The following is a 16241-nucleotide window of genomic DNA, read 5'->3' on the forward strand; positions in this document are numbered from 1 at the left end:
CACCCAACCAACCTGTGTTCTATTTATTCACGTTTAACGGTATTATTATTATTTCATACATGAATTTCATTAGAATAATGATTTAACGCTGGAAACGGGGGGGGGGAGTGGGGCAATCAATTTATTTAATTATTATCGCGTCTTCTCCGTCCCGTCTCGCGGCCACGCTCTTGCCACATGTGGGGCCCTCGCGATGCGGTCTGGTCGGCTTCTGCTCCTCGCGCGTTCCGCCAAGGTCACTCTCTGCCCAGGCGGCCGCGAGCGTTGATTTACGCCGTGAGCAGTCCCCCCGCCCGCCCGCCCGCCCGCCACTGGCGACTCAATCTCTCAAGGACGCCGTGGCCGTCACGTTGCCAGGGGGCTATAGTTAGCTCGCCCGACGTCGTCGTGCGCTGGCTGGCTGGGTGGGTTGTGGGGGGAGGGGCCGTGCGTGGGTTTCCGCGTGACTCCTTCGACCGTTCGCTCTGCTCGGTGGCCCGGGGAGCTTTTTTCAAACTAAAAATTCCTCCGAGCGTGGAGCGAAACGTCGGACGACGTCGTGCTGAACGAGCGACTGTGCGGTACAACGTGGGGGGGGGGCTGGGGGGGGAAACGTACAGCATTGAACACTGAACCGCGCGTCGCTTGATAATCTACCCCTGTGTAAGACGAAATATTTATGAAAGAGGGAAGAATTTAGGGAGCGGGTTGGTTTAATTTGTTTATTTTTTTCTCGCGGTCCGGTAATTTGTTATTATTAACGATTGCTTAAGTTCGGGAAACTCTTTACGAGGACACGTCCAGGAAACCGCAGAACGCGCGTGTAACTTGCAGCGAAGTGCCGTGTTTTCTTTTCAACGCTCGGGAGATAATTCGCCCCGAACGCTGGGAACGTGAGCGCCACTATTTCCCCGCGCCCAGTTGCGCGCCGCGAACGCATCGTGCTCGTTGTGCGCGAGGGCTAATTTGCCGCCAGATGGGATGTGCTGAGTGTGCACGGCGAGGGTCAAACGCGGGGGCCTCGCCGCGCTTGCATATCACGCCGGCAGCGACGCGTGCAAACGTTTTCTCCAACGCTCTGCCTCGGACGCGACGGCCACGCCGTTGCGCTCGGCAGCGTCGTCGGCCATGATCCGTCCGCTGCTGCGTGAAGGCCTCCCACAAAGCCTTCGACCAATACCCCAGCCTCGCGAAGGCGACCGGCCCATCGAGCTCCTGCAGGATTCCTCGTGCGCGTTGAGACGTCCTCCGCTCACGCGACCCGACAGGTGCTAATGCTGGACCGAGTCGACCTAGGGGTGGCCCAGGGCCAGTTCAGAGATCACGCACCACTGGTGTTAACTATGGTCGGGAATTGAACTCGGATCCCCGGATTAATAGTTTAGTGCGATAGCCACTGCGCGAACGGTCACATGCACAAACACACAAAGACGAAAGAAAAAAATCCCCATCGCCTTTACAGATGTTTGGGGCAAGTGCTGATAGTGAGAACCCAATGAAGACAAGCGCACGGCACATGGGGAGGGATGGCCAACACCGCACCCGGCCGCCGTTGTGTCCCCATGTATAATGTTCACACACCGCAGCTGGTACTCATTTTAGGGGGAGACCCAGGACCGCTTCAAATCTCCGTCGTTGGTGTTGAGCGGGAATCGGACTTGGGTCGGCGAGCTCGTGAAGAAAGTGCGCTAAACCCGCCGCACGAACGCTCCCTGCGCATACACGCACGTGCGCACACACACACGCCCACGCGCACACACACACCGACGCGCACACACGCACCCGCACACCCACGCACCCATGCACGTGCACACACACACACCCACGCACACACACGCACCCGTGCATACACACACCCACGCGCACACACACACACCCACACGCACACACACCCACACACCCGCACACGCACCCGTGCACACACACACCCACGCACCTGCACACGCACCCGTGCACACACACACCCACGCATCCGTATACCCACGCACCCGTGCACACACACACCCACGCACCCGCACACCCACGCACCCGTGCACGTGCACACGGGCTTTTTGTGGAGATGAAGCAGACGCGAAGGAGGGAAGCAGCAGGTGGAAGAGAACGCCCCAGCGCCGGGGTCCTGTTTACCCTCAGCTCTGACGGCCTCCCTCACGCCCCTTAAAGTTTACGAGCGCTCAAATCCGCGGGGGCTTTCCCGTGCCGCGCGGGGCCCCTTGGCGGCTCTCGCGACTCCTCTTGGAAACTTCGAGAAGAGGCCACGTCCGTGGCGTTTGTGCGAAGGAGTTTGAGGCCATAGCTCCCAGTAAAACCGAGAAGGAAAAGAGAACCTTTGAACCATTATTTTGTCACTTTTAAGACGCAAAGCGAGACGACAAATTATTTTTACGCACACCAACACCACGCGTTGGTGTGCGTAAATAATACACACGACACCCTCTCTCTTTGCGTACTCTGGCAACTCTCAAGATTCATTTTCAGGTGGGTCCTGCTTGCGAATGTATGGCCAGTTCACTTGCTGGGGAAAGAAATCATATATCGAAGCTCTGGCCACTCTTACCAAAGACCTGGTCATGCTTACACGTATAAGTTGTGTTTTGTGATCAGGTTATGGTTGAAGATGGGGGGAGGGGTGGGGGAGGTAGCTCACCGTGGTTTGGATTCAGGTTAAAGGCCTGTGGCTTGGAATTGGTAGCAGCCATGGATGTCCAGGCTCAACACTTTCCTGTTATCCCCTAGTCTATGACTGACCGCCTCTCCTTAAAAACGAGTTAGCTCGCCGTTTCTGTACGGCGTCTTGAGGTGTGGTCACGTTTACACATGGCGTGTATTGTAATTTTAGCGTGGGCAGGTGACTTGCAATGCCACTGGATAGTACCCTACACGCCACTCCTAGTGGTGGTGTAAGAGGGGGCTGGGAGGGGGGATGAGTAGGGAGCTGTTGTTGCACTGAAGATCACGGGACCTCACAGTATTTTAGCTGGCTTTTCAATTATGTTGAAATGTATGTTGAACTTCTTTAGCACTGTACGTGCTAATCGGAGGTGTGTGGAAAGGACAACAAACTAAACACACATAGCAATTAATAAAAATGAGTTTTGAATCTAGAGTTAAAAGAACATAGCTCCAGTGGCTTCCTAATCTCGGAAGGAAGAGCTTTCCAGACGGCCGCAGAAGCGCATCTGAAAGCGCGCGATGCAGTGACCGTCTTTGTACGATGGACAGCCAAAAGCCGCTGCGAGACTGACTGGAGTTTGAGCGATGGTTGATGCTTTTTGACGAGATTAATTTGTGGCAAGCGCTTAATGCGCAATGAGTGCAACCCTATAAGCGCCATCCATAATGAGTGCAACCCTATAAGCGCCATCCATCCACGGCCCTTGTACCTGCATCTCCCATCATGCGCAGCTCAAAATATTCCACGACAAATTACGTTAATCGAGGATGGATTTTTTCCTATTATCTATGTTCATTGCAGATGAGAACTGGAAGTGGCGGTCGATTCTTCTCTTTCTGGTCGCTTAATTCCACGTCGTTGTTTTTTGCCGTTTCGCCCCCCCCCCCCCGCCCCCCGCCCGCCCGCCGGCACCCCCTTGCGTAACGCAGGTGGGGAAGTTGATCCAGGAGGAGGCCGGCAAGAGTAACCTGAAGCGCGTGACGCTGGAGCTCGGCGGGAAGAGCCCCATCATCGTGTTCGCCGACGCCGACCGTGAGTCTCCCTCCGTTCCGTGCCACGCAGCGCAAAACACATCCGCACGTATGTGTTGCGTGTGGTCTTGAATCTCGTGCATTAATATAACACGTGGGATTTCCAAGCCCTGGTTTGCTCGCTCGTTACGCGCCCCTTGCCGTGACACTGCTGACTCGACGTGGTTTCCACCAACCCCCCCCCCCCCGCGAGCAGTGGACGTGGCGGTGGAGCAGGCGCACCAGGGGGTGTTCTGGAACCAGGGCCAGTGCTGCACGGCGGGGTCTCGTGTCTACGTGGAGGGCCCCGTCTACGACGAGTTCGTGCGGCGCAGCGCGCAGCGGGCACGCGTGCGCCGCGTCGGCCACCCCTTCTGCCCGAGCACTGAGCACGGGCCACAGGTGAGCCCGTGCTCACGTTCACAACGACAACAGCACGCGCAACAACAACCGCAGACTCGCTCACAACAGCAACAGTCGCGTTCGCAGCATATTGCTCAACGGCAAGCACGTTCGCGACAACAACCAGGTTCACAACGACAACAACAATCACGTTCACAACAATAACTACGTTCAAAACAACAACCACATTCACAATAACAACCACATTCACAACAACCCACAACAACAACCACGTTCACAACTACAACAACCACGTTCACAACAACAACCACATTCACAACAACCCACAACAACAACCACGTTCACAACAACAATAAGCACGTGCACAACAACAACCATGTGCACAACAACAACCACTTTTTCCACCCCCACCTGCGTACGCACACTTGACGCACCCACCTGAATGCTATAGAACGGCCGATATTTAATCCACGCAGAAACCATCAAGGATTAATAATATTAACGTGTTTAAGTAAACAGATAGTTCACCGCCAGTTGCATTAAAGAATTAAGCTGCGTACCTTGGCCACTTATTTTGCTGAGCTGCGTGCTAGCTCGCAGTCAGGGGCACGGTGGCACACGAGTGACACCTCTCCCACAGTCCCACTTCTCCCGGCAGGACTTGTTGTCTGACAGCTGGAGAAACTGAACTGTGGCTCATCTGAAGGCCAATGTCGACAAATTATTATCGAGGCTTCATCCCCCTCCCTTTTTCCTATGCGTACATTGTCAGTACACCCCCCATACGCAAGCCTACGCATTTGGTTTAACCCCCCCCCCCCACTTCCATGCGTACGTACTAAACGGATGGCCCCCTACTCCACAGATTGACGAGAAGCAGCGCTCCAAGATCCTGGAGCTGGTGCAGAGCGCGCTGGAGGAGGGGGCGCACTTGGAGTGCGGCGGCGTGGCCTGCGAAGGACGAGGCTTCTACGTGCAGCCCACGGTGTTTTCCGATGTGCCCGACAGCGCGCGCATCACTCGCGAGGAGGTGCGCACTCGGACGGTGATCGTCTGGGCTTGGCCGAATGAACAGCACTCGATCAGGAGAGATTGCGAAAATCAGCAGAGATCGCGTGACGTACAGGCCTCCCGCGCATTATGCGGGCTCGGCTCGTGCGATTTCGCTGATATGCGGCCAATCTATTTCTAGCCAAAATTCCCTACGTTATGCGGTTTGAATTCACTGTCATGCGGATATGCGGTCGGACGCGGGGCGACGCTGTGCGCGGTGCACTGTGTGCGCGACTCGGCAGGCAGCTGTCTCCTAATGCGGTTTCGCTTTGGAACGCATCTTACTACTGCCGCATACACCGAGAGAAACCCGTAACCTCAAAGCCAGTGGGTCCCATCCTCTGGTCCATGGGCCACTTGTGGCCTGCAAGGCTGCGGGAAGTGGTCTACAAATTCCTGTCGAAGTTCCGCAGTGGTCCACAGGTCCAGCGAGGTTGGGAGCGACTGCCCCGGGCCTTGCCACGACGATCCCACTCGCCACCACACCGTGAACGCGACACGAGCCCACAATGGTTTCGATTTAAAGCTTTCGTGATTGCAGGGATTTATCTTCTTGGTTCTTTCGGTAAAGTCACGTAGAAGGGAAATAATAAAAAAATATATATTTAAAAAAAAAAAATTATTATGCTTTATTTTCTTATTTTATTATTTCCCTTCTACGTGACTTTACCGAAAGAACCAAGAAGATGAGCCCACAATGCTTTCGTGCCGTCACGCAGATCTTCGGGCCCGTGCAGCTGATCATGAGGTTCGACTCGCTGGAGGACGTGGTCGCACGCGCCAACGCTTCCCCGTACGGCCTGGTGGGCGCCGTGTTCACGCGCGACCTGGAGCGCGCCCTCGCCGTCTCCGCCGCGATGCAGGCCGGCACCGTCTGGTGGGTGGGCGGGCGAGGGAGGGAGGCGCGGGCCGCAGCGCTGCTCACGATCGGGAAATGCACGGGTCGGAGAAAAAAAAATGGGAACGTTTAAAATCGTCCGTTTTTGTTTTCTAAGCACCATGCGGTTGTACTCTACTTATATGGCCCCCACGTCTGTGCTCCCCCGGCCTTGGTTGAGCAGTAATAAGGAAATTTCGATTTAAAGCTTTCGTGACTGCAGGGATTGATCTTTTTGGTTCTTTCGGTAAAGTCACATAGAAGGGAAATAATAAAATAAAACATAATAAAATACAATTCTCACGACGTTTCGGCCACAACGCAAGCAGCCGTCCTCAGGTGAAGAACAGGTATGTCGGAAAGACAGCGTCATTCAGACGTGAGAATTGTATTTTATTATGTTTAATTTGTATTATTTTATTATTTCCCTTCTACGTGACTTTACCGAAAGAACCAAATAGACAGTAATAAGCAGTTTGGTGAGGTATGGCCAAATGATCCGGATAGTGTGGTAAGGCCCTTATCAAGCAATGGATTGATAACAGAGCTGTTAATATGCATTCATTAAAAAACATTTTCATCGGTATTTGATGATGCAGGAAGACTTTCATCCAGCAGTGGAGAAACAATGGCTGATACAAATTATAAAATGATATCGGTTCATGATGATGATGATGATGATGCAGTATTTCCTTTCATAAAATGTTTGGTACTGTTATTTTTAGATTTCAAATAATTATAATTCTGATTTTTTTCTGAAATTTGTAATATTTAAATGCGAAACTACGCATTCCAAAAATGTGACTTCCTCAACGAATGAACACACCTCCAGTTCAAGGGTCACCGGTATGCCACCCAAGTTTGTAATCAACAAAGTGGGCACAGTTAAAGGTTGCTGGAAGTGCGTGAGTGGATTTGTGGTCCTTCAGCGGTGTGAATAGGTCAGAGGCTTGACTAAGTGCAGATGCTTAACATCCGCTCGCTGTTTGCAGGATCAACTGCTACAATGCCATGAATGCGCAGAGCCCGTTTGGAGGCTACAAGATGTCCGGGAATGGCCGTGAGATGTAAGTACGGTACATAATGCCACTTTAAAACCGGACTTCATACCGAGGAATGTTTAAACAACAACAAGAAGAATGTATACTTTTCCTTGCCATCAGCATTGGTATCTGTTTTTATGAAGGTAATTGATTATCGGTTCGTCTTGCTGATTTGGTGCACCGCCAACGTTCGGAGTCACCATTTGGGTTCACGAATTGATTTTCGTCTTATCAATATTTACTGGATATCTATGAACAAGAGCTTTGTAGATTATCGGATTCTTCCAAGATAAATAAATTGGCTGATTCTGATTTGCAGCCTCATTCTTTACCCTTCATCCTATATTATTCCGAAAATTTTACATCGGCACGAACTTTTCACCCCTCGTGAATAATACATTCTTACACCCAAGCATTCTTACTGCCAGTGCAAGAAACCGATCGCAGTTGGCGAATCATTTTCGTTTTTACGCCACCTGTTCATAACCATCGGGCGTGCTCGCTGCAGTATCTTGGGGCGCGTGTGACGCCGCTCCCAAATTGCCAATTCCCACGACCAAGTCACGCGGTCGTCACCTAGAGCAGCACGTGGCACGGCCCTGAGCAATGGTACTTCAGAGAGCTTCTAAATACGGAAGGCCGCCGATTTTTACATCGCGTCCTGTTTTGTTTCATCATATTCATTTTATATTTTTAATGAAGCGGTCTGAGCAGCGTTGGCGGGCGGGGAAGAAGGTGCGGCGCCACATCCCCGATTAGCACAGAATTAGGCGCCACGGTGGCGAGATGTTAACTACCTCGCCGGGTATACAGGAGGTCGTGGGTTCGATTACGACCCTGACGCCTGCTGTATATTTGGAGTTTGCGTCTCTCTCTCTCATCATCATCATCACGGTGGCTAGGAGATGTTAACTACCTCGCCGGGTATACAGGAGGTTGTGGGTTCGATTACGACCCTGACGCCTGCTGTATATTTGGAGTTTGCGTGTCTCTCTGCCCGTGGTCGTGCGGATTTTTCTCCGGGTCCTCCGGTTTATCCCTACTACATTTAGAAACAACGTCAACGTTCAGAACATTTGGCCGCTACACTTTTCCACGCGATGAGCCACTTTGTTGAGCAATCATTTGTGGCCAGGTCGCTTTTGAAAAAAAGCTTCATAGCTCAGTGGGACCTTACCCGGTCAAATTAAAAATAAATGGTTTAAAAAAAAAGTGAATCGTTTAGCACGGTTAGCCAGGTACGGCGCGCAAGACGTTCTACACAATGTCCATTCACACGTCTCGTGCAGAGCCTCAGTAACCAACCCTGGTTTGTGTCGCCACAGGGGCGAGTACGGCCTGCAGGAGTACACCGAAGTGAAGACGGTCACGATCAAGATTTCGCAGAAAAACTCGTGAAGACGTCGTTGATTTTTTCCTTCGTTGTTTTCCTCATCACTATTATCGTTTATCATTATTATTATCATCATCATCACCATCGTCGTCGTCATCGTTATTATTCACAAGCGCTTTGAAAGTACACGAAACGAATTAAATAAAAGGAGTTGATGGGGAGCACGAGGCATTGCAAGATTATTCTACAAATATCTCTCTGCACCCCCCCCCCCTCTCTTGTGCGAGGGAGGCCTTGAGCCTAGAAGTACAGTACAACGCAGGGCTTAACGGGCACGACTGTTTTCTGGGAGCGTCGTTCACGCGAGTGACCGGTCTTTGCTGTTGTCTAACCCGTACACCTGGAGAGGTCATTGGTTCATTGCGGAGAGAGAAACAACGAAACGATTGTGCTGATGCAATTCACCTCGCATAGTGGCTATAAAAAAAACCTCAAGAGGTCAGAATGATATTTTTTTACAAAAAAAATAAAACATTTGGATAACTCTAGCGGGTGTGAGATGACTCGTGTAAAAATGCGCGCGTTTTGTTACAAACGTGTTCATTGGGGCCGTGGCTATTGACAGCCAATGATGTGTCTGGCATTGCATTAGAATGATGTATATCCCTTTGGCAATCCACCCCTGGATGAAGGCCTCCCCATTGCATTCATCACCATCAGCCATCAATTCACTGCTGGATGAAGCCCTCATTGCATTCATCATCATCATCAGGCATGATAAGTTCACTACTGCTGGATGAAGTCCTCCCCATTGCATTCATCACCATCAGCCATCAATTCACTGCTGGATGAAGCCCTCATTGCATTCATCATCATCATCATCATCAGGCATGATACATCCACTACTGCTGGATGAAGTCCTCCCCATTGCATTCATCACCATCAGCCATCAATTCACTACTGGATGAAGCCCTCATTGCATTCATCATCATCATCAGGCATGATAAGTCCACTACTGCTGGATGAAGTCCTCCCCATTGCATTCATCACCATCAGCCATCAATTCACTGCTGGATGAAGCCCTCATTGCATTCATCATCATCATCAGGCATGATACGTCCACTACTGCTGGATGAAGTCCTCCCCATTGCATTCATCACCATCAGCCATCAATTCACTGCTGGATGAAGCCCTCATTGCATTCATCATCATCATCAGGCATGATACATCCACTACTGCTGGATGAAGTCCTCCCCATTGCATTCATCACCATCAGCCATCAATTCACTACTGGATGAAGCCCTCATTGCATTCATCATCATCATCATCAGGCATGATAAGTCCACTACTGCTGGATGAAGTCCTCCCCATTGCATTCATCACCATCAGCCATCAATTCACTGCTGGATGAAGCCCTCATTGCATTCATCATCATCATCATCAGGCATGATACATCCACTCCTGCTGGATGAAGTCCTCCCCATTGCATTCATCACCATCAGCCATCAATTCACTGCTGGATGAAGCCCTCATTGCATTCATCATCATCAGGCATGATACATCCACTACTGCTGGATGAAGTCCTGCCCATTGCATTCATCACCATCAGCCATCAATTCACTGCTGGATGAAGCCCTCATTGCATTCATCATCATCATCATCATCAGGCATGATAAACCCACTACTGCTGGATGAAAGCCTTCCCATTACATTATCGTGTTGATATTCCCCAAATTATTTGAGGTACAGACACATTCGCTGGGAAGACATTGGCCCGGTTTTGGTAAAACCACCCTGACGCTTCGATTTGTCTTTCCTGCACAAACATTGGTACAAAAACGGGCCTTTTTCACAAGTCCCGCAAGGTCATAACAAAACTCCAACGCAATAATAACGTCTGTACCTTCGACTTCAACGTTTAATTGTACAGCGTTTTGTTCTTACCCGGTCTCGTTAACACCCCCCCACCCCGCGCGTTACCAGTATGCGCGTATGCACGCGTGTCAGAGGAGCGACGCTCACAACAACGAGCAGAGCGCCGAGTGGCTAAAGCACAGCAAGTTTTGGCACAGGAGGGGGACACGGATGGTGCATGGGCCACTCATCTCAGTCAGTCGACCCGTGGCACCCGCTGGGTCTGTCCAGTGAACCCCTGCCAGCGAGCCGTTCGACACTTCACGTGGCCTTAACGTGCACCTAGCTTGGCACAGGCGCCGTGGTGACGTCTCCGCCACTTAGTGGCGAATGGCGGTGGTTTTTGGTGGTGTCAGAGGAGACCTCGCAACGACGGTGGGACCAGTTTGACACCTACCCACGCGCGCGTGTGTCTAGCAGGCGCAGTCGAGGTTTCGAAGCCTCGACTGCGGACAAGACAAAAGCAGAAGGAGAAAAAAAACACACCAAAAAACGCAGGACCCTTCTATGAAATGTGTTTTTATTAAACTGTCTTTTGTTTGACTACGTTTTTTTTGTGTGTGTGTTAGACCCGAAAACAACTTGCGCATTTATTGTTAATACTGCGTACTATATATCTGAATGTTATCCGTAACAATACTGTATCTTTTAAACGTTTTCTGTGTTTGTTACGCTTTTTTTATCATCATCATTATACGGCTGTTATAAATTTACAAAACAAAACCGTGTGCTCTGAACCATTGCATGTTTTGCCTGCGTGTGGATGCGTGCGTGTTTTGTGTGGAGCGGTGGCGCCGCTGTGAGCACATTACGCCAGGGAAGTGGGTTGTGGGGAGTTGATCTGTGGGGCGATAGGTTGTGGGTAGGTGGGTAGGTGGGGAGTTGGTCTGTGGGGCGATGGGCTGGAGGTGGGTAGGTGGGGAGGTGTTCTAGCCTCTAATAGGGGCCTTTTGTTGGCACAACCGCTAAACCGCTTGCTTGATGCGCGGCAGTTAGCTCTGATACACCTGCACGTGAAAAAGAAACACGCACACACACACAAAATGACACCACAGTGGAGGCATTGTGTTTCCATTCAGCGTGTCACGGGAATATCTCTCCCTTGGCTTGCGTCCCCATTGTGACCGTGGGGGACATTCGCTCCGACCGCTCCGAGACGGCGACACCCAAGCCCGAGGCAACAACCTCCAGTCCGTCCCCTCGTCGCCCAGGTGTCCTGTTTTTTGTAAGAAGAAGAAACGCGACGCAGACCAAGCGTGGTGGCGGGCATGGGATCCATCGCACACGGCGGTTACGACACGAGGCGTAAGTGGTAATGTGTCAGGGGCCCGCGGAGCGTGACGTAATTTTTTTTTTGCGGTTACCTTCTCGGTATTTCTCGTTTTGTGTGTGAAAGTTTCTTTTTTTTTTCTCCACCCCGTTTCTTTGTGGGACTTTGAAGGGGGTCACCGAAACCGTGCCACCGCCGTTCCAGCAGAAGGCTCGGGTTGCTTTAAGGGCAGTTGGCACCGGGATAAGTGAGCAGCTGAACCCAGTGGGGATTGGCAGTTCCCCTTGTCCCCATTTATATATTTTTTTTTAAAAACTGCGCACAAATAATGAATTAAACACCCAACATGAATATAAAAAAAAGAAAATCCCAGGACTTTCCCCCCTTTTATCAAGAATCTCATGCGCCACGGCTCAGTTTCCTACTTACGTTACTGTTTTCTTTAAAGAAACAAATGAGCCAATCTTCCACTTTGAAAAAGAGGTGATGGGAATTGTGAGAGCCCCATTCATGGGGGCGGGGGGGGGGGAGTCTGAGTAATGCGGAGGCGCGTGGGTGCATAATGCGTGGGGGGGGGGCTCCGTTTCCAGACGGGGAGGAGTGGGACTCTCGCGCGCGGACGGCCAAACGCGACCTCCAGTCAAGTCAGAGCGGAGTTCTACAGCTGCAACATCATCACGACGACGGCTAGGATAAGAGAGAGCAGCTTCATGGGCCGCGTCACTGCCATAGGAGACATTTTTAAATCCTTTATATTAAGTTCACTTGCTTGCTTGCGTGCTTACGACCGTGCAAATCTTTCGGTCGTTTTTTAACCCACTTCCCGTGATCCAATCGAGCTGACATTTTGCACACAGACTCGTTGTGCGTGACAATTTATTTTCGTGAAATTTTTTTTCCAAAATTTTAAACTTTTTAGGAATTTTTTTTTTTATATTTAATTACCAATTGCTTAATGGTGGCAGGCAATCATCTGACCCATAGGTGGCAGCCATCTCAAGCCAGAGGACGAGAGGACTCTAGCCGCCACGCATATAAAGGATTTATAGTGAAAAACTTTGTTTTTACGGGTTAATTTTTTTACACCTCGATTGAAAACTCGGTTCTTTAGGACTGATTTTTGTGTTTAGTGTGTTGTCCTTCCCACGCGCCTCCCTCGATCAGCGCGGTTGGCTGCATACGGTGCGAAAGAAGTTCAAGGTACATACAATATGTTGAAGATCATTCTTGAGTATTTCCAGAGCCAATGGACGACTCTAGATATACGCAAACAAAGCAGTCTTGGGGCTTCAAGAAACTCGAGGGATCACGGATTCATGATAAAACAAAATTAGGGTGCACCAAATCGAACAAAGATCCTTCTCAAAATATATAAACAGCCCATGATTCTAATGACAATGTGAGAATAATTAGTCTGTTAAATTAATTATTTCACACAACTGTGATATAATTGAGTTGTAGAATAAATATTCCACTTGCTGTATCAAGACGAGCGGTTTTAAGGTCAGAAGGAAATGCAAGGGTTACTTACAAGTGCTTAAACAAATAAGCCAACGGCTTGAATGGTTAATTGTATGGATAGCCAATTAACTCTGCTTCAGATGTCATGGGAATCCAATGATTTATGAACATGCCCGCACTCCAATTTTACCATTGGCTGATATATGAACCTAGAAGCAGGCACAAGACACTGCATTGTCTTAACTATTGCGATTAAACTCAGATGAAAATGCTGCAATGGCTGAGGCTGCGAGTCACGTGTCTACCAGTCTGCCAGAGGGCACTGACAATATTGAGTGATATATTAAACCCCGGTTACGTCGTGTGGACATTTGTTTTTTGAAATAAACAAATAAAAACCGTTTGCTGCACATATTTTGCGAATTTTTTGCCCAAGGTTAAAAAAAAATACCAAAAAAAACCTGCTTTAAAAAATTCCTCAATTCATCTCGTCCATTTCGGTTGAGCGCTTCGCGAAGACGGAAGCCCTGTTGTTTTTGTTGTAATTAGATTCAACGTCCGTGGAAAGGAATTGATGATGTTGAGATATGGCCACACGGAAAATTAGCGTACTTGTGCTTTTAAACGTGTAAAAATAAAAACTTTAAATCTGGTAACAACAACAACACAAAGCACTGTCCGTATGTCACGACAGGGGAAAGAGGGGTGGACAGTTTCGGTAGGGTAACAGCCACTGCAGTACTCGCCCTCTCACGACCCCAGACCCCATCCACGAATAATAATAACCATGTAATTTGTAACGCACACAATATTTCACGGCCATAAATGACCGAGAGAGGTACAGGCACCTTTCGGAAATAGGTCGCGCCTCTAAGTGTCTCTTCAAAGTCTGTGAAGATTGAATGCTGCTGCGAATGTGCAACGGGATGACGTTGGGCGCGTTCCAAATGACCAGGGGGCTGACACGGAGAAACGACTCCTACCAGTGCCGGCCCTGGCCCTTGGTTGAGAGAAGAGGAGGAGGAGGAGAATGAGGTTAAATTTCGATTTAAAGCTTTCGTGACTGCAGGGTTTCATCTTATTGTTTCTTTCGGTTAAGTCACGTAGAAGGGAAATAATAAAATAATAAAAATTTAACATTATAAAATAATTCTCACGACGTTTCGGCCACAACGCAAGCAGCGTCTGATGCTGTCTTTCCGACAGACCTGTTCTTCACCTGAGGACGGCTGCTTGCGTTGAGGCCGAAACGTCGTGAGAATTATTTTATAATGTTAAATTTTTATTATTTTATTATTCCCTTCTACGTGACTTTACCGAAATAACCAGGAAGAGAATGCGGTTGTGAGTTACGCTACTTGCGGAGAGTTCTTATCGTCCAATCTCTTGCGCTTTGCCCGGGCTCCTTTCTCCCCTTTTGTTCGCGCAAGTATTCATTGTCAGTGTTCACCAGCCCTGCCGCTGGCACACTGCACAGGTGCCATGGGTAAAAAGAACACGTTAAATAACATCCAGCCGTTCTCGTTTTACCAATGATGAATGAGGGCCACGCCACGCCGTGTCAGTTGTGGGGTGTTTTGTTTTGTTTAGCATACTTCACCACGCTGGTCAGTGAAGAGAGTGGAAGGCACGACCCGTTCCAATACCGCTCGCAACCGATGCTAGCCAACGCCGGGAATTCCAGTCGATTGCCCCACAGCTCCGCCGTTTATATACGACAGGGGATATACATTGAGGCCAGATTGCGCCTGATGAAGAGCAGAGATTGCCCAAAGCTGTCAACGCCACGATTAGGGCTCGGTGAACCTGCAGGTGCCGTAACGGAAAGCACTCCCGTCTCCACGCGCATTGCCAGCCATCTCCTCTTCACCTCTGCCACCTCGACTCCCTCTCTCTTCCTCCACTCCCGACGCCTCCCACCTACCACCGCCGCCGCCACCCTCCTCTTAAAACTAATCCCTGGCACTTCAAACGTTTGAGTGACACCTCTCCTCGCGGGGTCAACGGGAAGATGCGTCAAGGTGTTGAAAAGAGAGAGCCCCCGGGTAGAGTGATGCTTAGGTGGGATTGATCGGGGCATGTCTTTTTGTGGGGGGGGAGCGGGGGTGGGGGTGGTTGCCCTGTCTGCTCTAAACCTAGGATGCCTTGCGCATTGGCACGGCGCGCTCGTCATCCGCTCCCTCTACTCTCGCGCGCGCCTGGAGCCGAGCGGATTAGGGGAGAGAGAGCGGTGGGGGGGGCAGCGCGCTCACGGCTCGTTGGTCTTTTTTTAAGGCACCGAACGAAGTCAGCCCCCCCACCCCACCACCCTCGCCTCCCTCCGAGACAGATTTTCACTTCCTGGCGAAATTTCCGAAAGTGGCGATGACCAGGACGAATTGCCATGGCCGCCGGAGATTCTTATTCTTGTTGTTGTCGTCGTACGGCTGCTGGTGTCGATGGCAAGGCAACGGCTACAGTCTTTTCTAGATTTGAAGCTTTCGTGACTGCAAGGATTCATATTCTTAGGTTTTTTCGGTAAAGTCACGTAGGTAAAACATTAAAATTAATAAAAGTAAAATAAAATAAAAATCACGACGTTTCGGAGGCAACACAAGCCTCCGTCTTCAGGTCGAACCGTCACAGCCACGACAGCTGTATCAAGTAAGTACAGTCTCACATGCAGGTGGGCCAAGCCAGACAACCACGTCAGGGGTAGCGGAGTGGCATCGTCGTCGCTGTGATGTCTCCTTCGCATGTGTGGATCGTGGCATTGCGTCTCTGTCCCGGATGACCCACGGTCTCACACCGGCGTGGAAGATGGCAGCCATCACGCGGCCCCCACTCTGTTCAGTGAGAAATAACGACGAGTGTCATCAACGCGGCGACCTGAACGTCGATCGTCCATCGTCCGTTCTCCAGAGCAACAACACGAGCCGTCGGCGATGATTGGGAGATCACCGGGGCGGTTTCGGTTAAAAAAGAAAGTGGACGAAAATAAACATGAACGGCCCCTTTTGAGGATGGAGATTGGTGTACTCAGAAGAAAGGGTTTGTGATTAATAATAATATGATTTATAATACGCGCAATTTTGCGGCTCGAAGAGGCAATTGTAAGGAGCGGAGCCCTGTTCAGTGTCAGCGAGACTCGGTGGTTAAAAGTCGAGCTGAAGAAACGCGCCTTTAGATGGTTTTTTGAACGAAGGAAATGATTGATCGTTACGGATGTGAATCGGTGGACGGCGTTCCAAATGACGGGCGGGTGGGGGGGTGAGCTGCGATAAG

The 16241-nt window shown here is 50.2% G+C and overlaps 1 protein-coding gene across 1 annotated transcript in view; it reads left to right on the plus strand.

Annotated features, from left to right (window-relative positions):
* The window catches only part of LOC144931007 (retinal dehydrogenase 2-like), a 71732-nt gene extending 60771 nt beyond the window's left edge, over window positions 1–10961 (plus strand). Inside the window, exons 8-13 of the mRNA XM_078854865.1 lie at window positions 3583–3685; window positions 3881–4065; window positions 4892–5056; window positions 5799–5956; window positions 6949–7023; window positions 8325–10961. Coding sequence (XP_078710991.1) covers window positions 3583–3685; window positions 3881–4065; window positions 4892–5056; window positions 5799–5956; window positions 6949–7023; window positions 8325–8397 — 759 coding nt within the window. The 3' untranslated portion in view covers window positions 8398–10961. The remainder of the gene's footprint in view (window positions 1–3582; window positions 3686–3880; window positions 4066–4891; window positions 5057–5798; window positions 5957–6948; window positions 7024–8324) is intronic.
* The last annotated feature ends 5280 nt before the right edge of the window (window positions 10962–16241 follow it).

Source organism: Lampetra fluviatilis, chromosome 3 (assembly GCF_964198595.1).
Source record: "Lampetra fluviatilis chromosome 3, kcLamFluv1.1, whole genome shotgun sequence".
NCBI lineage: Eukaryota > Metazoa > Chordata > Hyperoartia > Petromyzontiformes > Petromyzontidae > Lampetra > Lampetra fluviatilis.